We start from the raw sequence: 25,431 nt of genomic DNA on the forward strand, positions 1-25,431 counted from the left end.
TTCATAATTTAGACACACACACACACCAGCTCTTAACTGGCCTATGGCCAGAAATCATGACCTGACCCTTACTGCTGTGTGGGATCATGTAAAAGATTATGTCTCAGACATTTCAATTTGCAGAGTGGTGGTCTACAATATAAAAATTATATACTTATAACATCCAACAAAATTACTGAAAAAGCCTTGTGCTGCTCCTCCCTGTAAAATATACCCACATGCTGAAAAATCCTAGCATGATCATGAGCCTTCAGTGTCAGAGCTCCTCCACTGAAAAGTATGATTCCAGAAAAGTTTAACTTTGCTTATACAGTGACTATTTCCTGGGCTCTCCACATGAAGAGTCTTCTCAGATGGTGGGTTAACTGCTTCATGGTGACGGTCATCTGTACAGGTCTTTTCCAGATGTTTTTCCAGGTCAGCCTTTGACACTGAGAGACTTCAACTCTTTTGCTTTGTAAAGAGAGTCTTCACAAAGTGGAAGGGGTCTTTGTAGAAGCGTGATCTTGTTTGCTCCTTCTTTCTGCGTTTCTTGTGGAGGTTTTCAGCTCTCCTCAGTGTTGTAAGCCTACTCTGAATTTCTTCCTGCAGCAGGTTTATTCCCTCCTTCTCCCCTGTGGCCTTCCGCCATTGTTTCTTCAGCTGCCTCCTCTCCTTGACTGGGCGGTCTATTTCTGTCTGCCTTCTGGACTTGGTAGGAGCTGTTCTATTTGATTGTTTGCTTTCGACCACACCGAACCATTCCGCTCCATAGGCATAGATCAGCCCCCCGATTCTCTCCAACTTCTTCATGGTGGTACTTTTGATGCCCTCTAGGATGTTGCGGAGATCAGTGTTAATCTCCTTCCACAGTGACTTGTCACAGGACTTTGGCCACTTGACTAATGGCCTTCGCCCTGGGAGCTTTTTTCTCTGCTGCTGGATGTGGTGTGTTAGATTCAGGTTTCTCTATTGTGCTTAGCTCTTCCTCCTCTGGGACAGGGGCATTGATGTCTTGCAGACTGTGGTGTGTGTCCTGCTGCTGGACTTCAGTCAACTGACTCGGCCTGCTTCTCAAAAAAGTAGCTGTCGATGCGACATCCCTGTTGACCCTTCTTTAGGCAACCTTTCTTGCCCTGGTCTATCTTCAGGCTGAGGGTGGAAGTAATCTTTGTCCAGCCACATACGCAGTTCTGGAGTCTGTGCCCTGCTGTAGCTGGGAGAGCCCTCGGTATGCTGTTTATCAAACTTGTATTCTGTTCCGTTCCTGTGTTTGTTACCATGTTATTTGCCGATGAGCCATCTTCCACCCCCGCTCTCGCAGGCTCAGGGGGTAGTTTCTTCATAGAACTTTTCATAGCAAGTTTTGGGTGGGACCCATACACCCATTGTGCTGGGTCCCACCAACCATGGGTAGCTAGCCCATGATGGCTACCCATGAATTATTTTCTGGCTCCTCAGACACATTGGCTGTTTGGGCATACACATGCGCTAAAGAAATATTATTCCTTTCTGTCTAGCTACGAGGATCGTTGGGCAAATTGGGTTACAACTAATTAGTGGGGACTGCGTGGCGCAGAGGGTTAGAACAGTTGTCTTTAGAACCTGGTTCGATTTCCCGGCTCCTCTGGAGTTGTTGTTGAGCAAGACACTGAACCCCTGTGCTGTTCCTTAGCTGCCTTCTGCTCACGGTTCATCCAAATGTAGTTGTCAAATTTCACTGATGTTGTGCTATATGTACAGCTGTATGCGACAATAAAGGCATTTCTTCTTCTAGTGACTTGGCTGTGGTCTTGTCAAAGATGAATGCAATTCCCTGCCATGGAGGGCCTTCCTCCTGGGAGGGCCAGAACATATCACCATCCCTTGTTTTGAAGGTGATGATATTGAGTTTGTCTGAAGTTAGGCCTCAAACATTCCATGTTGCTATCCTCAGAGATGGTCTTTGGTGGATCCTACTCCTGGCTGAGACTCTCTCTGCAGGCTTTGCTTCTCTGCCTCTATCCTTTATGGTCATGCTTGGGGCTCCCAGGCATATTGGGGCCTGATAGGAATGGTGACTTTGGGGCCGTTCCACAGTCCAACAAGCAACCATCTTCGCCCACGGGACCATCTTCACCGAATAATGTAATTCTCAGGATCGTAACCTTTTACAGTTAATTCTCATCCAAAAATTAGATGGCATAATTTATTCAAATAAAACAAAGATGTGTTTAATGCTTGTGTAGAAACCTTATAATAACAACAAGAAAGAAATCAACATTGTGGCTGAAGGCTTTGAAAGGAAACTAAACACAACAAATCAAGTAACATGAGCAAATAAATCAGTTATCACAGACCTTTGACTCTTGTTTTAAAAAAGAAAAAAGAAAATGGCTATGTACGGCAAAGTACGACAGGTTGTAGACGGGAAAAACACCACATTGTTTCAAAATAAGAGTGGAGTCAATTATTTTAGAAAACTTTACATATACTCATAGAATCATAATAGGATTACTTGTGATAAAGTTAGACAGATATATCTTTGCCAATGTAAAAAAAATGAATGTAGTAGTAATAATAAAGAAATTCTACATCCATCAATAAATTTGGACATCAATGATGGAGACAGCATAAAGTAGCTACATAGTAATTCAGTGTTGTTTTATTTTCCATCATTTTTTCTATAAACCTGCAGACACACATAGCCCTGTGTAATTTGTAATTTATACATCTAGTCCCTGATGTGAAGTTTTCTTTTTTTCTACATTACAAAATCTGGAAATCCACTAATGAAAAGGATCCCAGCTTGTTTACACTATCATCGTTCGACACGTTTCATGCAAACAGCCCACAATGTGGTATTAATCAGTCATGTACAATTTATCTTGCAAGACATTGTCATGGTTTTCCCGGAATGTGAAAAGTTCATGTATTTCATACTGTGAGCTTTTTTTCCCCCCTGAGAATTACAATACGCTCTGCTTGCCTGACCCTCATTTTATGTTTCTGATATGATGTGAACTATTTTAGTACCTTGGAGCTTTGGATAGTCAATGTGTTCAAGCCATATACTTTACATTTAAACAATCTGTAGCACTTACAGCAATAATGTTATTTACATTAAAGTTAAGCATATTGCTTGGTCATGTTATTCATATTGCTGATCATGTAAAATCTGAACAATTGCCCTACTAGCAAATTTCCCCCCATAGCTTTGTTATACACCACTTTTATTACTATAACATCTCTCACAACTGAAATCACAAGCTGAAGAAAAACCTCACAGCTCTGCAGCTTCAAGAAAAATGGGTCTGAGTCATTAAACCAGATACTTTCCAAAATGCTGAGTCTGCTTTGAAAAATAAAAAGAGACATATACCCAGGCATGACATGGAAAAAAGGAAATCCCCTAAAAATCCACTGATGTAGATAAGCAAAGCAGTGTGGTGAATATATAATACTTATCCTGCACTCAGGGTTATGGGGGTGGGGTGGAGGTTGTCTTTGGGCAATAGGCGGATACTCTTGACCAGTTAATTAAAGGACTCCAAGTGGACAGATACAATAATTGACTCCTGAATGGGGCGAGTTAGAGACTTCAGTTGACCTACTCTATGTATTTGGATTGTGGGAACCTGTTTCTAATGCAGGCACAGGACAAAAATGCAAGCTCCACACAAAAAGTCCCCATGTTAGAATCAAACCTGAGACCTTCTGTGAGGTGGAAGCACTAACCACTGAACATCTGTGCAACCCTACTCTAATATAATGAATCAAAAATTGCAATGAAATGAAACTCTCTCAAAGCAAAAAGCTGTTATTTAACACTGTGAATTCTGATTTCATTATATTGCTGAGTACACTTAAATTGCCATCTCCACTCATTTTAGAGTTTAAAAAAAATGGGCACAGAATCATAGCTATTATGCTTGACCATTATTATTATCATTATTTGAAAAAGAAATCACCATCTTTTAATCAAAAATGTAGATTTATAAAATACCTAAATAATACCAACAATGATGTCATAATCTTCTTTTCCTTTCAGCTTTTCCATCCAGGGGTCGCCACAGCTGATCACCCTCCATCTAACCCTATTCTCTGTATCCTCCTCTCTCACACCAACTCAATTCAAATCTTCTGTCACCACGTAAATCATAAATCTTTTCTTGGTCTTTGATCTAGACCTGCTGCCTGGCAGCTCCAATTCCAGCATCTGTCTACCAATATATTCACTATCCCTCCTCCCTTGATATGTCTTAATGTTTCCACATAAATATAAAATATAAAATATTTGCCATTCTGGACTTGTTTTAAGTGACCTTGAATGCCTCTTGTGTATGGATGAGAGGGCAGGAAACTGAAATACCGGTGTACGTGCAGACATATCCTACATCACAGGAGTTATAGTTCATTTTGACTCTCAGAATCATCAGTCAGTTCTTGGTTTACTCTACATGCCCACTCATTATATGTAAATTGATTTATTTGTGTAGTAGGCAACATTTGGTCACCAAAAAGATTTCACCAAAGCCTTATACAAATAAATTTGGCAAGACCCTTGTTTGTATATTCATCTTATAAACCAAAAAACATCACGTGTATCTTGTGGAAACATGCTCAAATTGACTTTCATTATAGGGTAAATAGGTTGTGTTTCATATCATATCATTGTCAATTTAACAAAAAAGGACTTGCCTAATATACTGCAATTTCCATAAAGGATCAGATTAGATAGTTTATGTGATTCCTAAAATGTTTGCAACAGTATTTATGAGATTTCTTTTGCCTTAACTTCTTATGTCTGGTAATATATGCAACAGTCGAACTGACCTTCAGCGTCACATGAGGTCTACTGATATTGAGTTCCAGCTAGGAAATATTTTGACAGGTACCAGATGAGTGATGGGTTGTTGGAAAGAGTACTTATGAAGAGCTGATGAATGTGGAAAATGAAAGGGAGCAAAGGGTAGACATTGGGGCTGTTGTGAACCATGAGGCAGTATAAAAAGTGTGATTCAGTCACCGAAGATCTGGAGTACCAGTAATCGGAAGTCAAAAGTGACCACTCAACCAAATAGCCATCTCAGAGCCATATACATACATACATACATTCATTTCATCGTTTTTTTTTGTTTTTTTTTTCTGGGGGTGGGCTAAGTGCGATCAGTAGAGTAGTGCTAGGTGAAGAGGTATGTTTTCAGCTCATGGTGAAAGATGGGCAGATGGGTAGGGACATGTGGCTTGACCATATCCTGGAGATACGATGGGGCTGTCCCATTCACTGCCTGGTAGGCAAGCACCAGGGTCTTGAACTTGATGCGGGCGGCTACCAGGAACCAGTGTAGGGACATAAGAAGTGAAGTGGTGTGGAAGAATTTGTGACGGTTGAACACCAGGTGGGCTGCTGCTTTCTGAATAAGCTCAAGAGGCCTGATGTTCACTGCTGGGGCACCAGCAAGAGGGGAGTTGCAGTAATCCAAACGAGAGATGACAAGAGCCTGGATAAGTATCTGCTCTGTATCCTCCGTGAGAAATCTAAGATTTTTCCTGATGTTGTAGAGAAGGAATCTGCATGAATGTGCAACTGCTGCGACGTTTGCTGAGAATGACAGTTGGTTGTCTTGGACCGCACCCAGGTTTCTCACAGTTGTGGTTCGCCTTACCACGTTGTTGTCGATGGTGATGGCCAGGTCTCTATGTGGACAACCTCTCCCTGGGAGAAAGAGTAGCTCAGTCTTGTCGAGGTTGAGCTCAGGTGGTTAGTTGCCATCCAATCTGAGATGTCGGAGAAGCAAGCTGTAGTTCGGGTTTCCACCTGTGTCTAACGGAGGTAAGGACAGGATCAGCTGTGTGTCGTCGGCATAGCATTGGTAAGAGAAGCCATGTGAGCCCCTCCCTGAAAGACATACACACCACCCGCCTAACCCGTAAAGAGTCCTCGATTGTGATGCGATACCAGCCACCCCGCACACAGCCTGTTCAGCCTCCTGCCTTCAGGGAGAAGGAACTGGAGCCTCCAGGCCCGCTCCACCAGACTCACCAACAGCTTCATACACCTGGCTGTCAGGATGCTGAACTCTCTTCCCACTATCCCACTCCCTACATTCAAAGTACTGAACTCTCTCTCTTTTCATCCCACCCTGAACTGCTGCCTCACAATCCAGATGCTGATCTCTCCCCATTCTGTATTGGACTCTGATAAGATATCAAATTATAGCCACTTTCCTTTGTTTTTTGCACCTCTGCTACTTTGTGTTGAGAAAATCATCATGTTGCTATTGTCCATATACCATTATGGTACTACTGACTTTTGCACTAAACTGTACTCAAAAAAAACCTCTTCTGCTACTCTTTCATGCTGTCAAATATCAGTCTGCGTCTTTTTGCACTTTATACTTTATATCTCATAATGTTTACTTTTTAATGTAGCAGTGCCCTACACTGCTAATTTGAACTTGATTACTATTATTGTATCGTTAATTTGATGACACCATGGGATTGTGAGTTGTCTTCTTGATTCCTCTGTGTGTCGAGTACGTAAGGAGAAATTGACAATAAAGTTGACTTTTAACTTTGAACTTTAAGTGTTGTCAGCATGAGACTTTGGAAACTGGACAAAAGTTTGAAAATGTGAATGTGTATTTGAGCAAATTCAAATAAGAGGAAAGCAATTCAACATTGGCTCTTGCTCTGTTTCTCAACACAGCTGGGGTCACCCGTCTGCTGGAAAGCACATTTCAGACAACAGATTGAGTGAATTTACTACAAAAGATCCTTCACATGAAGAGACGAAAACCAGGCCTGCAGCTGTTCGTGGATGAAGCTGCACATATGAAACATGGTTTTCATTAGAACACTGGAAAAGTGATAAAAATGACACAAAACCCCACCAACCTTTGCTCCAGAGCTGCATTTCTCATATTCTTCTTATATGGAACCCAAAATCAAGGTGCCAGTGGCATGTGGTGACACACACACACACCCACAAATGTGTGCGCGGGCACACATGGACAGTTGTTTCGTAATGGATTTCCAAATGTTTCAAGTATTTTATTTTGATGATTCTTTTGAGGGTCATGATTTAAAAAAAAATCTAGCTTGATGCTAACAGGGATTTTAAAAAATACCAATGCTCCTGATAGTTCAAGGATGACATTTTCTCATCATTTTGATACCTATCATTGCTGTGGAAGAACAATCATTTTCATTATTAGCCAAAAAAATCATTTAAAAAAGAATTACTAAATGATAAATTACGTTGCCAATCTTAGATGATAGAATATATTACTGTATTTTTTAAACAAATGTGGCAACACAAGGCCCGTTCATTGACTTTTGTAATTTATTTTGATTCCCCCACCTTTCCCTCATTTGCCAACCGATAAAGGCAACCCTTAACCTTTTACATTGTAGAGCTGCATCAGATGATACAATATGATGCCTGAAAAAGAACTACAGAAAAAATCCCACAAATGCTGAACATTGTTTTCAGATAAATCCTTAATGATGTGTTATGTACTATTCCTGGGCCTTGACAGTGATGAAAGTAAATATGAAATCTGATAAGCACATCAGTAGATGCAGAGGACCAAGACACTCTTGACCCCCAGTCTGAGTGAGGAAGGTTTGCATCCAGGCATAAACTGCATCCAAAAACCCATGGATAGACATAAAGGGACAGGGCAGTGTTTGGTTCATTGTTTTTATTGTTCATTTTATTTTTGACAACTAGAGCAACATCATGTATGCATATCAATGTATGCCTGTTTTCAAAAGAAAATTTAAATCTTACTTACATTTGGATTAAAGATCCAGGTAGTACGCTGTTGGATTTGGCCTTTGATACCCTACCAAATGTGTTTACTAATTCTGCCCTTCTCATTGCCTTTTGACGAGGGATTCTTGTAGTTTTGCTTGTTCTCCGGAGAATGTATGTACTATCAAAAAATATGAATTTTAAAACTGATTATTAAAAAATATTTCAAATTATATCTTTTTGATATCCAAGTCCTATTTTTCCTGACAGCTGATACTTTTTCATCACATATAGACTCCTCAATGGACCTGGATGCTTCTGTCTGCTTTTTAATTTGGTTGGGTGTTTGTTTTTTGTTTGCCTGTTTGTGTTTTTCTACCTATATATGTACAGTTAGGCCCAGAAATATTTGGACAGTGACGCAACCTTCATGATTTGGGCTCTGCATGCCACCACATTGAATTTGAAATGCTGGAAACAACTACAACGGAATTGAAGTGCAGACTTAAAGTTTAAGTCAAATATATAATACTACACATGTAGGAATTGTAGTTATTTTTATAAAAACATTCCTCATTTCTGGGGCACAAAAGTAATTGGACAAATAAACATAACCCTCAATAGAATATTACTTGTTGAGAATCCTTTGCAGACAATGACTGCCTGAAGTCCGGAACCCATGGACTTCACCAAATGCTGGGTTTCCTCCTTTGTGATGCTTTGCCAGGCCTGTGCTGCAGCTGTCTTCAGCTGTTGCTTGTTTGTAGATCTTTCTGCCTTAAGTTTTTTCTTGAGCAAATGAAATGCATGCGCGAATGGGTTGACATCTAGTGATTGACTCACCCATTGCAGAATATTCCACTTCTTTGCTTTAAAAAACTCCTGGGTTGCTTTTGCAGTAACATCAACAATGCTGCATTTGGCTGCATGCAGAAAGTATATCCCTATACACTGCAGAATTCATCCAGCTTCCTTTGTCTTTTGTCACATCATCAATAAACACAAGTGACCAAGTGCCTTGGAAGTCATACATGCCCATGCCATCATGCTGCCTCCACCACGTTTTACAGAAGATGTGGTGTGCTTTGGATCATGAGCTGTTCCAATTCTTCGACAAATTTTCTTCTTTACATTATTCTGGTACGGGTTGATCTTAGTCTCATCTGTCCAAAGAATGCTGTTCCAAAACTTGGCTGGCTTCTTCAGGTGCTTTTTGGCAAAGTCAATTCTGGCCTTTCTATTTTTGAGGCTGATGAATGGTTTTCATCTTATGGTGAATCCTTTGTATTTATTCTCATTAAGTCTTCTCTTGATTGTAGACTTAGATACTGATACAGCTACTTCCTGGAAAGTGTTTCTCAGTTGAGTGGATGTTGTGAAGGGCTTCCGTGGATGTCCAGACCTTTCCTAAGGTCACCAGTGCACTTTTTTTCTCAGAATGTGCCAAACTGTTGATTTGGCCACTCCTAACGTTTCTGCTATCTCTCTGATGGATTTCCTCCTTTTTTTCCACCTCAGGATGATCTGTTTCACTTCCATTGAGAGCTCCTTTGACTGCATGTGGTGTGTTCACAGGAACAGCTTCCAAATGCAAACGCCACACCTGAATCAACTTCAGACCTTTAACTGCTTAATTGATTACAGGTTATAGAGGGAACAACTCATGCAGCCTCATTATCTTTTTTTTTTGCAGCCTTCTGAGTTAATTGTCCAATTATTTTGGTCCCTCGAAAAAAAGGTGGATATGTATTAAAGAGCTATAATTAATAATTTATCCATTATCAATGCCTGTGGGGAAATTTGTTCTTTGCAATTAACCCATCATGGATGAACCATGAGCAGTAGGCTGCGGAGCAGTTAGGGGTTCAGTGTCTTGCTCAACAACACTTTGACACACTGTGAGGACCAAGGAATCGAACCAGGAATGTTTGGTTCCATAGATCAAACAACATCCAAATTGCTCCTATTTGGACGTGAACCCTCTCAAATGACAGCTGAGAGTCTGCACTTTAAGCCCATATTGATTATATAATTGTATCCTGAGTATGTTTTTGTAGACAGCTAAAATAAAACTTGTGTCACTGTCCAAATATTTCTGGGCCTAACTGTAAATGTGTATATAATATGCACATACACACACGTAAATAGGTACATTTTTGGTTTGCATATATTCCAAGCTCTTCAATTGAAGATTACTTGTCATACCAGAATGAACATTAGAATATAAACCAGTGGAAAACTTAAAACATTTCAATGTGTAACTGTGTGACAACAGAAGAAAATCAAGAAACAAAAAAAGGCCACTCATCATTTAATACTTCAACCTCAGCTAAATATAGGCTAAAGAGTTGTCACTCAAAGTTGTAGTTGTGGTCTCTCTTGCAGTCATTTATTTAGTTTGAATGGGAAATTGATCAAAGAAGCCAGGAAGAAAGACAGCCCCAATGGGGCTCAAGCCACTGTTGTCCTTGTGGCTGTCCCAAGCCCAGATAAATGTAGAGGGCTGTGTCAATGTAAAATCTTGGCAAACTAAATATTTAAATCAAAGACTTTCAAACAGGATCGGTCAATTTCTGTTGACAACAAATGCTGTGCTGTTGCTGATATCCTACATGTAACCGGTTGAAATTGGCCTACCGTGGGTCAAAGGAGAGAAGGAATGTGTGCCTGTAAGCAAAGAGAGACGAGGGAGAACAAGTCCAGGTTTAAGAGTAATGTCTGTGATTATTGGTACTATGATGGAAAAAGTTAGAAATTGGTTGACATGATGCAGAGGAGGAAGGTGGTTATAATGTTTCCAGGAAACCATTTGGAATCATAAGAAAGCTAGAAGCTTCGGAGCAGACTTGGAGTTGCTCTTTCATGGTACTGATGAAAAGAGGAAGGGAGAAGAGTTATCTTGAGGGTGTTTGTTTGGAATTTTTTGATGGGGAAAGGGTGTCAGATAGAATGATGGGTCTGAAGCTAGAAATCGAAGGTGCACTGCGCAATGTCAATAGTGGCTATGCTCCACAGGTGGGATGTGAGTTACAGGAGCAGGAGCTCGTGAAATAAAACAGAGATAGAAATGAGAGGGATGTGGAGTAGGTTGGGGTGATAAAGGATAGAGGAGAATTCATTGACAGGTGCCAAAACTGTGATGTGAAGATGGAGGGAGTACTCTGAAGAGCTAATGAATGAGAAAAATTAGAGACTTAGAAGATAAGAGGAGGTGACCATTGTGGGCCAATGACTAGCAAAGATTAGTTAAGGTGACGTGAGGAGCACATTGAAGAAGATGAAAAGTAGAAAGGCAGGTGGTACCTGCTGAGGTATGGATGTGTCCAGGAGTATTGACAGTAGAGAAAAAGACAGGCGGCAGAGTTGGGGGTCGCTGAGATGGAAATGAGGTTCTTGTTGAGTTTCTTTTTGCGAGTGACAAGACTGTGTAGGACCAGGAATTAGTACTTCAAAGAAACACCACATCAAGCTATCACATAATCATCCCTCCTCTTCTAGAGGGGTTTGCAGTGATCCTAGGAGATAAGCCCCTACCAGGGTCTTTATGCTTTATGCTTTATGCCCCTGGTAGGGTCACCAGGCAAACAGGTCTTGGGTGAGGGATCAGACAAAGTACGGTTCAGAGGACACCAATGACAAAGATGCAAAATTTACCTGGTTTTCCCTTGCCTGGACGCGGGATATCGGTGCCCCTTCCTGGAGCCAGAACAGGGGACAGTGGGCCTGTTCGCAGGCTTTCGTCCATGGGGGTCGGCTGGGCTGAGCCTGAAAGGGCAACATTGGTCCCCTTCCCTTGAAGGGGCCAAGGGGGTTGGGTGCCCGGTGGTGGCTGGGGTGGGGGACCTTGGTGGTCTAATACATGGCCACAGAATGGAATAGGAGATTGACAGGTGGATTGGTGCAGTGTAGGCAATAATGCGGACTCTGCACCGGTCTGTCTTGGTGATGATGGAGCGGAGCCAAAAGGCTCAATTCACCAGTTGATCAACATTCCAACCCTCACCTATGGGTAGTACCAAAAGAACAAGGTCATGGATCCAAGTAGCTAAAATGAGTTTCCCTCACAGGGTGTTCGGGGTCAGACCGACAAAGTGAGGAGTTGTGGGCATCTAGGAGGGGCTCAGAGTAGAGTCGCTGCTCCTCCCTGTAGAGAGGAGTCAGATGAGGTCATCTGGTCAGGAGGACTCCAGGACGCCTCCCTGGTGAGGGGTTCCAGGCATGTCCAACTGGGTGGAGGCCCCATAGAAGAACCAGGATACGCTGGAGGGACTATGTCTCTAGGCTGGCCTGGGAATGCCTGGGTTACTCCCTAACCCAGAAAGAGGAAAGTCAGGGCCTCTGCTTTGGCTGCTGCCCCCGCTAACCAATCCTGGATAAGTGGTAGAAGATGGCTGGCTGGCTGACTGGCTGGCTGGATGGACGGACGGACAGACGGACGGACGGACGGACGGAAGTGTACCTTAGTGGTAGAGCGCATGCTTCGCATGGTCCTGGATTCAATCCCAGACTTACATGTCCACCGTAAGACGCTTTGGATAAAAGCGTCTGCCAAATGTCTGTATTCTGATGGATAAGGACCAACACATGTCATAAAATTTGGAGATGAGGTCAGACTGACATGTTTGGACACTTACAGAGGAAGGATAGTGAATATATTAGTAGAAAGATACAAAGGTTGAAACTGCCAGACAGGTCTAGAGAAAGACCAAAGAGAAGATATATATGTAATAAAAGAGTCCATGAAGTTAGTTGGTTTTAGAGAAGAGGACACAGAAGATTAGATGGCAGCAGATGATTTGTTGTGGTGGCCCTTGAAAGGAACGTCTAATAGAGAAAGAGAAGCTGAGGAAGAAGTCCAGATTCATAGGGAAATTTTAATTCTTTTGAAAGGCAGACGCAGGGGCATTTAAAAGAAACACTAATATATGTAAAATCAAAAATAATTAAACTTTTCTGCTAGAGCTGAAACTAAAAGGTTACATTAAGATATGCAGTCTTCTTTAATTTCAGTGAGGTCTATTATTTGGGTTGTGTCATGTTTTTATAAAGTACTCTTGGTGGCCTTCTTTCAATACATATATAGCAGATCATACACCACACACTACGCTCAGGAGAGATCTGAACTCCATTGCTGCTCCGGAATGGCCTAAGAGCACAGGAACCTGTCAGAGGAGAATAGGGGTGGGGGGTGGGGGTGGAGGTTTTGATTACATCATGTTCAATGAAGCATAAAATGTATGTAGGGAAAGAAGGGAAATAACTTATTTTGCTTTCTGGACCATGTGTGTCTCAGACGCTGTATAAAACTATTTCAACAGCGTCTAAGGATCTTGGAACAGCCTCTGCTACTTTCAGTCTGACTGATGCACCTACAAGATAATTGCCTTGCTAATATCAGGTCATTTGTCAATAACCCAAGATAATGGGCACTTTTGTCATGTCATGGTTCTTAAGTGGGGTTTGAGACATAGCATTGCTTCACTAAAATCGACCAAAGTATAAATCTTACCCTGAATCTCACCAATAGTGCCAGGGCAGGTGACGTATGCCCTGTAACCTCCTCTAAGCAACCACTCTCCAGCAATGATGTGCTGCTGCATTATGTCAAGTGTGTGAATATAACTCTCCATCTTAAAATATCACCTCTATCTGACTCTCTGTGACCCCCTGTTAGGCAAGGGATGATTACAAATGGTGATATTGGACAACAGCCAATCCGCAAGCTAATGAGTAAAAATGTAACAGCTATAATCCTCTCTCCAGCCTCCAGTTGCATTACACTAATTCCTTTCAACTTTCCAAAGAAACTTTAAATGAGAGTAAAACAAGATACAAAGACCCACCTCTAGAAAGTGACATAACTATGGGTTAAGTATAGATATCTGATCACTAAACACTGAGCTCATTCATACTCCCAAGATGTGACCAAATTAAAATGTGATGCTGTCAGGTGGTTTACATTACCCTTATGAAAAGTGCTACTACTTTTCTTTAATGTCAGCTAAATTTTTACTTCGGAACCACTCGTTTCCATAAAATGGGAGGATTTTTTTGACCGCATCAAAATCAAGCTTTACCTAGGATGAAGTAAGCAGCAGCACTCAGACAAAGGATAATGAGGAAGATGGTGCCGAGACCCAGATCCCCAACAGCACAGGCATTTGGACAAGCACAGGGACTCTCCACCCAGATCTGCAAGGTTTCCTCAGCTATCAGCCTCTGGTCCCTGATGAATGATGCAGATTCGTTTGGATTACAGTGGTAATGAACCACCGTCAGTGGATGCTCATCCCGAGCTGAGAATAGAGAGAAGGCCAACCTTTGAAAAGCTGAAAACTCATCTGCAACATGAATCATATCTGACACCTTACCAAAGTATGAGACCGATAGTATCCTCAAGCTTCCGTTATAGTGGAAGTGACTCCCATCATGTCTGCCAAAGCTGACAAAGCGGTCAATGTACCTATTCAGTCTGTGGTACCTTTCACATAGAAAAAGATTAAATCATTTTAATCATGAAATTTTCATATCCGTACAACATGCTTTAACTACCTTGATATGGATCGATTTTATAGTGCGAATCATTTTCAAAATGTGGTCAGCAAAAAGCATAAATCTTTTAATTCTGTTTTTATTTTTAATGATGGGCCCAGTTGGGTATGCAAGGGTTTACTGTTTTTTAATCTTTGAAATCCAAAAGGTACTTGTCAATTATTCTTTCTTTTTTTCATTTGTTTGCATATTCAATCTTTCAAAACAAGATAAAGGAATGCTCAACAGTATAAATGTCTTCATCAAATTACAATCTGTACCAGCCTTAAACTTGTTTTAACACTGATGTTCATGCATGCACAACAGTTAGCTGGGTAAGACATAAAATATGAATTTTATGAATCATTCTCCCCTTGCGGAAAATAATTTCTCTGCATTTAACCATGAGCAGCTGGCAGCTGCTGTGCAGCACGAGGGGAAAAGTTAGGGATTTAGTGTCTTGCTCAACAATACTTTGACAGGCTTGGAGACATGGAGGAGGCAAGGGAATCATACTTGGAATGTTCAGTTCCAAGGATGACCACTCAGGTTCCCTGAGCCACCCACTCTTGGCGTGTTTGTCATGCCAGTAAATACTACAGAATGAAGAATGTTGATGATCAGTGAATAAAAAATAATCATTTGAACAATTGCTGTGTTTGGAGGCCTCCTAGTGGACAGAAGAGAAGGCAAAATAAAGGTTTATCATTTTCAATTTTTGAATATGATGAAATAGACGTTAAGTAGCCCAACTAACTGAGCTATATAACGTTTGTATTGCTCTGCCTTTTCTCCACATGGGTGCCTTCAATCACAGAAATTGAGCTACTATATTTTCTATATTCACCAAACATCAATCAATTTATATAATTCACTTGTTTGACAAACAAAATATGATAATGCTGTATGGTAGAGGTGAAATACTCATGTGCTGGATATTGAATGTTATTGAAAATAAAAGGAAATGTTATAATTTGTCATCTCAGGCATGGAAACATAGTCAGAATATGAAGATAAGAATACAGGGAGTGTCTGCCAAGCATTCCTTCACAACATTCTGTTACCTCAAAATTTCCTAACCATCATTGAAATAAAACCATAATATAGGATGACTTTTGAACTATGCACAGCTTTCAAAAATGCATGTTTAATTTAACTTAAGAAATAAAGTGCAGCAATCAAAATTTAACAATGTTGAACATGGCCCAATGTTGAACAATATATGATGAAGTATATTTCTATTTTCTGTTATGTTTTGTAAGTTTTTTCATTTGTTTTTTTATTTAGTCTTTTTCCCCTCTAATTTAACTTAATTGTTTCACTTAAACGCCATGAATACAAAATGGATTAATTGAAAGTTAAAGCACGAATATTAGCCAGAATTATATTAAAAATATAATCTTACTTTTACAAGCTTAGGTCAAATCAGAGACACTGGATAAGATTGTTTACGTTTGGATATGTGTGAAAAAGAGCTTCAAACACTTATTTGTAAATTTGATGATCTCTATTGAGAGATCTTAACAAATCACTTCAGATTTAAAAGGAGATATTGAAAGGCAACTTGGGCTACAAAACATGAAGCCCCTTGCAATCTAGAAAGGTGGCCAATGATGTGTATTCAAAGAAATAGAATAGCATCAGTCTTCCAAATACTCCATCAACTGATGGGCTCTATGAGACAGGAACCATTCTACCTGGGTCCAACTTTTTTTTATCCATTTTAGCATTTCTGTTTTACTCATTACAAAGACCTCAAATTCATTAACCCATAGTCATATGGAATCTGCTACTTCACCTTAAAATGATGCAGGCGGCAACACTGCTGCAATCACTTCCTGTCAAGTCCTCTGGCTGGGAGAAGGGCTGGCAAGGGCTGAAGGACAGAAACACTTCTGCATTTGCACGTGTGTCGTCTGCAGGAATGGGCTTCAGAAGGCCCAGGAAGCCATCTCTATCCCCCACAGTGCTCAGGTCAATCACCCCACTTCCGTCCTTCATGATGCACTTGCAGTTGTTTACCCGGAGGCAATCTGTGCTCTTGGTGGGGTAGCTGGGATGGGGGCCGGAAGATAAGGGAATCCAGCTGAAAAAAAAAAATTGCATTAGGAGAGTCTGAACACTCATGGTGACGCCGTGTGAGGAACGCAGTGTGCTGTTTGGGAACTGAAGGGTGGCTGACAGAATGGTGATGACAGGAAAGTAATTAGAACAAAAGTGACTATCATTCCAGGCATTCCTGAAGCTTACTGTGCTCACATCAGTCTGCCAAAAGGTAACGTGTGGCTACCTTACACCCAAAGCAAATAAGTATCTTGTTTTAAAATGTTGTTCTTGTTTTTGGTTGCACAATCTTTTCTACTATTAAATCCATTACGATGTCTATTATTTTTTTACTGTGATTTTTGTCATGTTTTTGAGAAATTTGATTTTTTTTTTTTTTTTTTTTTTTTTTTTTAATGAAGAAGTATCAGATGATTTGAGGGAATTAAGTAAAATGGGCAGTCATAATGGCGAGAAATTGACTGAACAAAAAAAGATATTGATCATAGCCGAATCCCTAGATTCCCTTGAATACTTATATCACCTCTGCAGACATGATGGTGAAGTTTGAGAAAGGTAGTAAAAGACCCCAAAATTAAACTTTTCAAGGAGTTCCAAGACATCAGTTGGACATCATCAACTTTATCCCTCTGTAGTTGCCACAATTCTGCACATCCCCTTTATTCTTAAAAATAGGCACCATCACACTTTGTCTCCATTCTTCAGGCATCTTCTCACTCTCTAAGATCCTGTTGAATAATCTAGTCAAAAAATCTACCGCTGCCTCTCAGCGGTAGGTTCAGCACACACCTGCAAATTTCTTAATTAATTATTATTGCTAAATCTGGTAGAGGGCAGACCACACAAGCTTCTAGCACAGCACGGGTGATACGAGCATACTATTTTTTATGCAACACAGAGGAAAACAAATGAAGTAGTTATTGATGATGGTAAGAGACAAGCCATCATTAAACTTCAAATTACAAATGCTTCAACACATTGCCTCAGCATACACATGCACATAACATTTCCCATCTGTGAAATCTGACATCCATGAAATAGGCATGATGATGACTGGGTGAGAACCTGGGGAGCCATGTCAAACAATATGACCGATAATAATTCAAAGAAGTGATCAATTTAGAGGTTTGGTTTGCATGTACTGTTTGAATACAACAAAATTACTTGAATTAGCTTTAACTGTCAGTGGTGCGATACACTGCTCCTTTAAGCTTTTAATGTAACAGAACTCCTACCTCTTACAAATTAATTTGGTGGGGACTCCATGATGTTAAACAAGGGAACCATATAGAGGTTTTAATGGGGAAAGTGTGACGTCACATCACAGATGTATTCAAACAAAGAGAAGGGGGAAACTGTCACACTGAAAGTATGAAAGGAAATGCTGCTAAGGATGCAACCTGTGACATCCCATGACATCGGGAGTACTGGCAAGGTGAGAAGGGGAAGCTGTGATCTCTCATGAGGGTTGCATACTGACGAAAGATGACAATAAACGCAGATGGCATTAAAAGAGGAAAAAGAAAAAGGAGATAGCTGCATTTACCTATGCACCTAAAATTGTGCCAACTTGAAATAATATGGGGGAAATTGTACATCTTCAGACATGTCAATGTGGAAACTAGATTGGTGCGAAGGTCAGTGAATTTATATTTATATTGACAGTGAATGGCATAAAGAAAACTATTACCTCCAGCAGTTGGTTACCACCAGAAACAACACCTTATGAGTATCAAAGAGTGTGGGTCACACAAAAAAAACCAAGGATTATTGTTTTATGCATCGTCAAGGAGAATATAACCTTATATGTTGTACATAAAATAAAGGTATACTGTAGAATAAAGTAGAAAAGAATAGAATATTTCTTTAATCATCTGACAAAAGGGAAATTGTATAATTGTATCATCAAATGTATGGAGTCTGCATCGGTGAATTCTACATATGAAATTTTAGGTGTATAAAAAGTTCAGCTAGTTCCAACTTTTTTCAATTTTGATTTTATTAATTCTACCAAAACATCTTCTTCTTCTCCTTTCAGCTTTTCCCTTAAAGGATCGCCACAGCGAATCAACTTTCTCGATCTAACCTGATTCTCTGTATTCTCCTCTCTCACACCAACTAACTTAATATCTTCTCTCACTATGTCCATAAATCTTTTTTTTTGGTCTCCTTGAGACCTCTTGCCTGACAGCTTCAATTCCAGCAGCCATCTACCAATATACATGACCGAACCAGCATCTTCTCACTCTCTTAGATCCTGTTGAATAATCTAGTCAGAAACTCTACCTCTGCCTCTTGCAGAAATTTCCACACCTCCACAGGTATATCATCAGGACCAACTGCTTTTCCACTCTTCATCATCTTCAATGCCTTCCTTACTTCACTTTTACTAATTTGTGCTACTTTGTGGTCTACAATAGTCATCTCTTCGACCCTTGTCTCTCTTTCATTTTCCACGTTCATCAGCTCTTTGAAGTACGCTTTCAATCTTCCCATCACTCTTCTAGAATCTGTCAATACATTCCCCTCTCTATCCTTATCACCCAGACCTGCTGTACATCCTTTCCACCTTAATCTCTCTGTTTCGCCAACCTATATAGATCATTCTCTCCCTCCTCACTGTCTAACCAAGCATGCAGGTCATCTTACACCCTTTGTTTTGCCTTTGCTACCTCTATCTTTACCTTAGGTTGTATCTCCCTGTACTCCTCTTTGTTCTCTTCAGTCCTCTCTGTATCCCACTTCTTCGTTGCAAACTGCTTTCTCTGTATATACTCCTGCACTTCCTCATTCCACCACCAAGTCTCCTTATCTACTCTTCTTCCAGATGCCACACCAAGTACTCTCTTACCTGTCTCCCTGATAACACTAGCTGTTGTTGTCCAATCATCTGGAAGCTCCCTCTAACCACCCAGACCCTTTCTCAACTCCTCCCTGAAAACCATACAACACTCCTCTCTTTTCAGCTTCCAAGACCTCATCCTCTGCTCTGCCTTTGTCCTGTTGATCTTCCTTGTCACCAGAGTCATCCTACAAACCACCAAACCTATGCTGTCTGGCTACACTCACATCTACAACTACTTTGCTGTTACTGATCTCTTTCAGGTTATCTCGTCTATACAAGATGTAGGCTACCTGCGTGCACTTACCTCTGCTCTCTATGTTCCTGTTTTTTTTGGAAAAAGATGTTCACTACAGCCATTTCTAGTCTGTTTGCAAAATCTACCACCATCTGTCCCTCTGCATTCCTGTCCTGTATACCAAATCTGCCTATCACTTCTTCATTCTCTCTATTGCCTTCATCAACATGTTCATTGAAGTCTACACCAATAAGCACCTTCTCATTTCTGGGGATATTCTTCATCACTTCATCTAACTAATTTCAGAACTTCTCCTTCTCTTCAAATTCACATCCCACCTGTGGGGCATAGCCATTAACAACATCGGGCATCACACGTTCATTATCCAGTTTCAGACTCCTAAGTCTATCTGACATTTTTTTCACCTCCAGAATGTTCCTAAAAAACTCCTCCTTCAAGATAACTCCTGCTCTATTTCTCTTCCTGTCAGTACCATGATAGTACACTTTAAAGTCTGCTCCTAAGTTTCTAGCCTTACTACCTTTCCACCTGGTCTCCTGGAAACACAGTATATCCACCTTCCTTCTCTGCATCATGTCGACCAACACTCGTCCTTTTTCTGTCATAGTCCCAATATTCAAAGTCCCTACTCTCAGTCCCAGGCTCTTTCCTTTTCTCTTCTCTCTCTGCTTCCGAACATGCCTTCCTCCTCTCCTTCTTTGACCTAATTAGCCCAGTTTCCATTTGTTCCTTGTAGGTCATCAGAACCAATGGTGGTTGTATCCGGTATGATTTGGTTATAATGTTTTATGCTGGATGCACTTCCTGACGCAATCCTCTGCATTTATCCAAGCTTGTGACCAGCTAAGGGAGACACTGCTCCATGCCCCCCAAGGATGGCTCGGGGAGACACCAGCATTGCCGCTCTGAGACTGCATTATTAATTCTACCGAAACATACTTTCTGAACCCTTTTTTTAAATAAGAAAGGAAGTAAAGTGATTAATTGATATTCTAGCAAGGTATGAGCAAACATAATTTTAAGATTCTAGTGTGTTAAGGTAAAATATGCATGACAGAAATCACAGACTTCTTAAAATATAGGATTTAACATACAGATAATGCAGCCTCAGGGCGGCACTGGCCAGTGTCCCACCGAGCAAGCCTTGGGGGGACACAGATCAGATTTTGACACACACACACACGACACATGTAGTTGAATAGAAAAAAATTTTAAGGATAGCTTATCTCATTTAAATTTATGGGAAAAGTTATGGAACACAACCAAAACATCTGGCTCCCACAGTCCTCCGTGTCTGTCTCTCTTGTTACAAACACACCAGAATGAGTTAATAGAGACGAGTAATCATGACTCATAAGTTAGTACAGAGACCCATGAGTTTTGAACAATTCGGTCATTACATGCACAACACTAGGAAGCAGTCCTTGATAAGTCATTTTTTTCGTGCCACTCTTACTTGTTGATGTTTTTCTTCAGACATTGAAGAGCCTCGAGTTCCTGGACTTACCATTTGGAGAGGAGAAATATTTTTCTGAAAGTTATCCCCCTTAAAAAGGTAAGACATGCCAGATTGTTTGCCACGCAAGCGTCATTTCTATTTTTAACAAGGCAAATGCAATTGAACCACCAGCTAGCTGCTAGTCTCACTTAAACTAATATGGTTAGATAACGATACTATCAACTGAGTCTACAGTTATTACTACTTTAAGGGCACTCAAAGAACAATATTTTGCCATTGAACGACATTGATATTATTTGCCAAAAATAAGGCCTGCGTTGTGGTTGCTTCATGTGACTAGGCATAGTTAGCAGCTGTAGTCAAATTGCCTGTCAAAAAATGTGAGCAAGAATCCTGCCTCTACAGTGTTTTTGACAACATGTACATTGAATTATCTACATTATTCACTTTTCCCTTTGACAAGTTCACTTGGTATTCAATTATTTCATAAAAGGAAGACGACAACCCTGGGACATAAAAATATCTTAAAGAAAAAAAAATGGGAAATCATCAGGTTACTTAATGACTGTTCTTAATGATATTGTTTAACAAATGTCTACAGTCAAATTACTCTAAATCACAGGAAATTCAACCTCCGAATGCTGTGTATCTAATATGTGATTTTACAAACGTATGCAAATAATGTTTAAAGAATGTTAAACTGGGGGGGCATTCATTCCTTGCCCTATCCAGTCCTTTGTTCTGCCAACCTGTTTTAATTAAGGTTATTTTAATGTGACGGGAAACCCTTTAAATTTTAGGTGGCCTTATGGTCATGTAACATGATGTAATACAGGTAGCTCACAGCACAGTATTCTAGTGATGGGAATTCCGGCTCTTTTTAGAGAACCGGCTCTTACGACTCGGTTCACTAAAAAGAGCCGGCTCTTTCGGCTCCCAAACGGCTCTTCAGATTTTTTTTGTTGCTTTAATCAACATATTACCAATAAAAATGTAACATTATGCACAAAATGAATTGATAATAAATAAAAAAAATGTATTATACTACTATATTATGATAGCCTTTATTTTTTTCGCTCTACAGTGAACTTTTGACTTATTTAAACTTTTAACTTTTTATACTGAGCAACTTTAAAGTCAAGCAACACAGACTCCCTGAAAAACACACAACTCAACAAAATGTAAATTAAAGATATTTACTTTTCAGTGCAACAACAAATAAACTATGAAATACAAGAATAAACTTTTAGCTTTTTTACGTAACAAATTCAAAGTGAAACATAGGATCCCTGAAAATCACACGAAATATGAATTAAAATATTTACAGATCTACAAAAAATAAATTATAAAATACAAAACAATTTTATACACTCAACAAATTTAAAGTCAAACAACAACGCAGAATCCCTGAAAAAAATGCAAAACAACAAAATAAAATAATTACAAATTAAAATTAGATTAAAAATATTAACTCTTCAGTGCTATAAATAAACTATAAAATACAAGAACTTTTAACTATTTTCCGATCAACTTTTAACCAATTCAGACTGAAACAACAGAGAACTCCTGAAAAACATGCAAAAAATATAAATTAAAATGTGTATAACAAAAAGAAAAAGATCAGCAGTCTCTCCCAAAGACTGGGATTTAGAAACTCCAAGTGCAGACACAGAGACGACGCCACCCATATTGACCAATCACGTGCACCTTCAAGAGAAAAGAAAAAAGCGTCTCGAAGGGAGCCGGCTCCCCACCAATCAGGAGCCGCCTCCCATCGTTCACTTCAAAGAGCTGGCTCATCAAGCCGTTACGTTCGCGAACGACTCATCACTACAGCATTCCTTTTTGTGTGTTATTAAACGAGGCAAAACGCCGAAAGGCAAGCTGCCATTCAGCTTACCCGTGCCGGCGGAGAGAAAACAGCACAGTTATCTTCTTGGATTTTAGTTCAGTTTAACGTGAAACAGAGGAAAACGACACTTTAGAACAACATTTCCGAGGGACTGAACTTTACGGAGGTTACCATCCATTGCCTTGCGGTTACGTGGACGGAAAGCTAAGGCAGACTACAGAAGTCAAGGCAGTTAGTGTAACTACCGTGTTTTTCCCACCATTATTTTTAGGTTATGACACTTAAAATCCTCAACCTGGTAATTTTTAGTACGTGTTCATCTGTAGGCCATCGGGTACTCGCTGTTGTGAATTCCCCTCCACTTCATTATTGTTTTTATTTCTCTTGTCTTATTTCTACATTTAGTTTCGTCTATGCCGAGGCTCCTGCTTGCTGTTTAGCGAACAACCTCTGTGACTAGGCTCCTGCTGGTATTTTGTGAACAGACCTTGTGAGTAGGTTCCCGTTGCTGTGTAGTGAATAACACTTGCCATTGTTATCTGGCTACGTTTTGTGTGGAGTCAATTCCCAAAAAGGTTGCTAGTTTATTGTTTATTGATGGGGTGTAGGTGTAATACTTAAAATTTCCTCTGGGGTGTCGCAGATTACAGTTACTTTGCCTTCTTTTTAGGTTCTCCATCATTGTCATCTCCGTTGTTTTTTTTTTTTTTTTAATTTTATGATCAGAAATCAACACATGCACGCACAATTTTACCTGAGTTATAACGTAATAAAACTAACTTATTTCTGCACATAAGCATTCTTCCTGTCTTTATTCATTCTATTGAATAACTCAATAGAAGTGTAGTACTCCGAGTAGCCCTTAGAGCTAAGATGAGAACAACTTTATTTATCCCGAAGGAAATTGTTGTGCCAGAGTTTCAAGTAAAAACATAACAGTAATAGATAATAGTAGAAAGGAGGAAGAATAAGAAATACAATGAAATATAAATTGTCTTTACTGTTAACTGTTGACTACAAAGATTTGAAGATTCCCTGCGGCTGAGGGAAGAGGAATTAAAAAGTCTGATAGCCCCAGGTAGGAAAGACCTCCTGTGGCGCCACCCGAAAATTTGAAATCCGTTACTTAAAAAAACACTTATAATCCTTAACATCAAAGGACTAGATTTCAATATTAGCCAAACATGTGAAAATCTGCAAAACCAAGAATACATTAGAAATTCTATTAGAAATGACCTGACAATTGCAGTATATCATACATCAAGAAATTAAGCCAGTTTTTGCAAGACATGAAATTGAAAAGTCACCATTAAATCACTTAAAAGGCCAGTATGTCATGGATATATGGATTGTTATCATAATTCATATTGATAATGAGAAAGGACTATTAAATTCATATTGCCCAGCTTTACTAAATTTATGTTATATCACTGTCCAGTTTGTCAGCAGATATATTCTTAGAATGTGCTGCCACCCAGTGAGCAACAGTGATTTTACTCAGCTGGAAATAATTGCTCAGAAAATAATCATGATCTGAATGAGAAACAATACTGTAAGAGATAAGTGTATTCCTAGTATTCATGGAAAGATGAATGTGAGTGAACTAGAGTGTGAATGAAGGCGTGAATAGTTGTTTATCTCAATATGTGGCACTGCATTCAACTGGTAACCAGTCCAGAACATACCCGCCTATCATCCAGTGACAGCTGTGATAGTTTCCAGTATCCCCTGCAACCCTACTGTAAGTGAAAGGATAGGCATTAGTTAATGGATGGATCAATGCTTTATCTTGCTTTAAAATGGATCAAGTATTTCAGTCCATAGAGAACTCAGTGTTTTGGAGATTTGAGGGGAATTCCTTTCTTCATCAGAGTCACGAAGATTAAAATTCTTTTCTTTACAGTGAGATGACTGACAACGTCAACAGCATGCGTGAAAGCTGCAAAGAGGCCTCAGATGACGAATCCATTAGTCTTTTGTATGGTCTTAATACTTACCAAAGCGGCGGAACTGAGAAGGACAAGGAGATAAGGGATTTAGGCTCACAAGCTGGCAGTACCAAACTGCCACCATTCAATTCAATCAAAGATCCAGAACCAGCAAGCTTCAAGGAGTCCTCAACCAGCTGCACTGATTCTCCATTGAGTTTAGGTCAGTCAGCAGCTTCCAAACACTTGAACATTTTGGTTTTGCCTTTTTTTCTGTGAAAGTTGTCTGTTTTACTCTTTGTTGAATCAAATGTCTTGCAAGCTACAAAAGTCACCAAGGTGACAAACATTCAAGAGACAGATGGAAAGGGAGAGACCTACCTTCACAACACATGTAAGAGAGTAGATGCTTCCAGTGTCAGAGCCCTCATTCAAGCTGGGAGCTGCAGCAATGCTCAAGATTATGGAGGTTTGAAGTATTACTATCAATCATCAAGTGGGAAAACGATATGCTATTTTCTTAAGTGCATTACGCTTTGATTGTCATCATGGACAGCTCTCCAAGGGGTGTGCACTTCAGGTTTTGGGGCAGTGGTTGAGGAGCTGCAAAAGGATGGTGGCAGGTCACCCTTGGATAAAGCTGTTACCTATGAACACTATCAGGTGAAGGAGAACCTCTGATTCATAAAAATTCTGAGTAAGGCTTTCCACTAAAAGTTAGTCAGTCCTGAAATAACATTTATCCACTAGAATTGCCCACTGGCTACAAATAATAG

General features: G+C 40.0%; 1 protein-coding gene and 1 long non-coding RNA gene across 2 annotated transcripts; one reads left to right on the plus strand and one right to left on the minus strand.

Annotated features, from left to right (window-relative positions):
• Positions 1 to 12,409: 12,409 nt before the first annotated feature.
• LOC147221782 (uncharacterized) lies at positions 12,410 to 19,744 on the minus strand. Its single transcript, XM_086169231.1, has 5 exons — positions 19,734 to 19,744; positions 16,050 to 16,337; positions 14,092 to 14,201; positions 13,798 to 14,016; positions 12,410 to 12,882 (listed from the first exon to the last, which is right to left on the minus strand). The coding sequence occupies exons 1-5, from the start codon at positions 19,742 to 19,744 to the stop codon at positions 12,740 to 12,742; spliced, it is 771 nt and encodes a 256-aa protein (XP_086025357.1). The 3' UTR covers positions 12,410 to 12,739.
• A 1,197-nt stretch (positions 19,745 to 20,941) lies between these two features.
• LOC147221783 (uncharacterized) lies at positions 20,942 to 24,690 on the plus strand. Its single transcript, XR_015107838.1, has 3 exons — positions 20,942 to 20,971; positions 23,133 to 23,217; positions 24,631 to 24,690. It is a non-coding gene; the product is annotated as an uncharacterized LOC147221783 (long non-coding RNA).
• The last annotated feature ends 741 nt before the right edge of the window (positions 24,691 to 25,431 follow it).

The sequence above is a fragment of the Fistularia commersonii genome, chromosome 22, assembly GCF_037954325.1.
Source record: "Fistularia commersonii isolate RoL2024-O1a breed Wild chromosome 22, RoL_Fcom_v1.0, whole genome shotgun sequence".
Classification (NCBI taxonomy): Eukaryota; Metazoa; Chordata; class Actinopteri; order Syngnathiformes; family Fistulariidae; genus Fistularia; species Fistularia commersonii.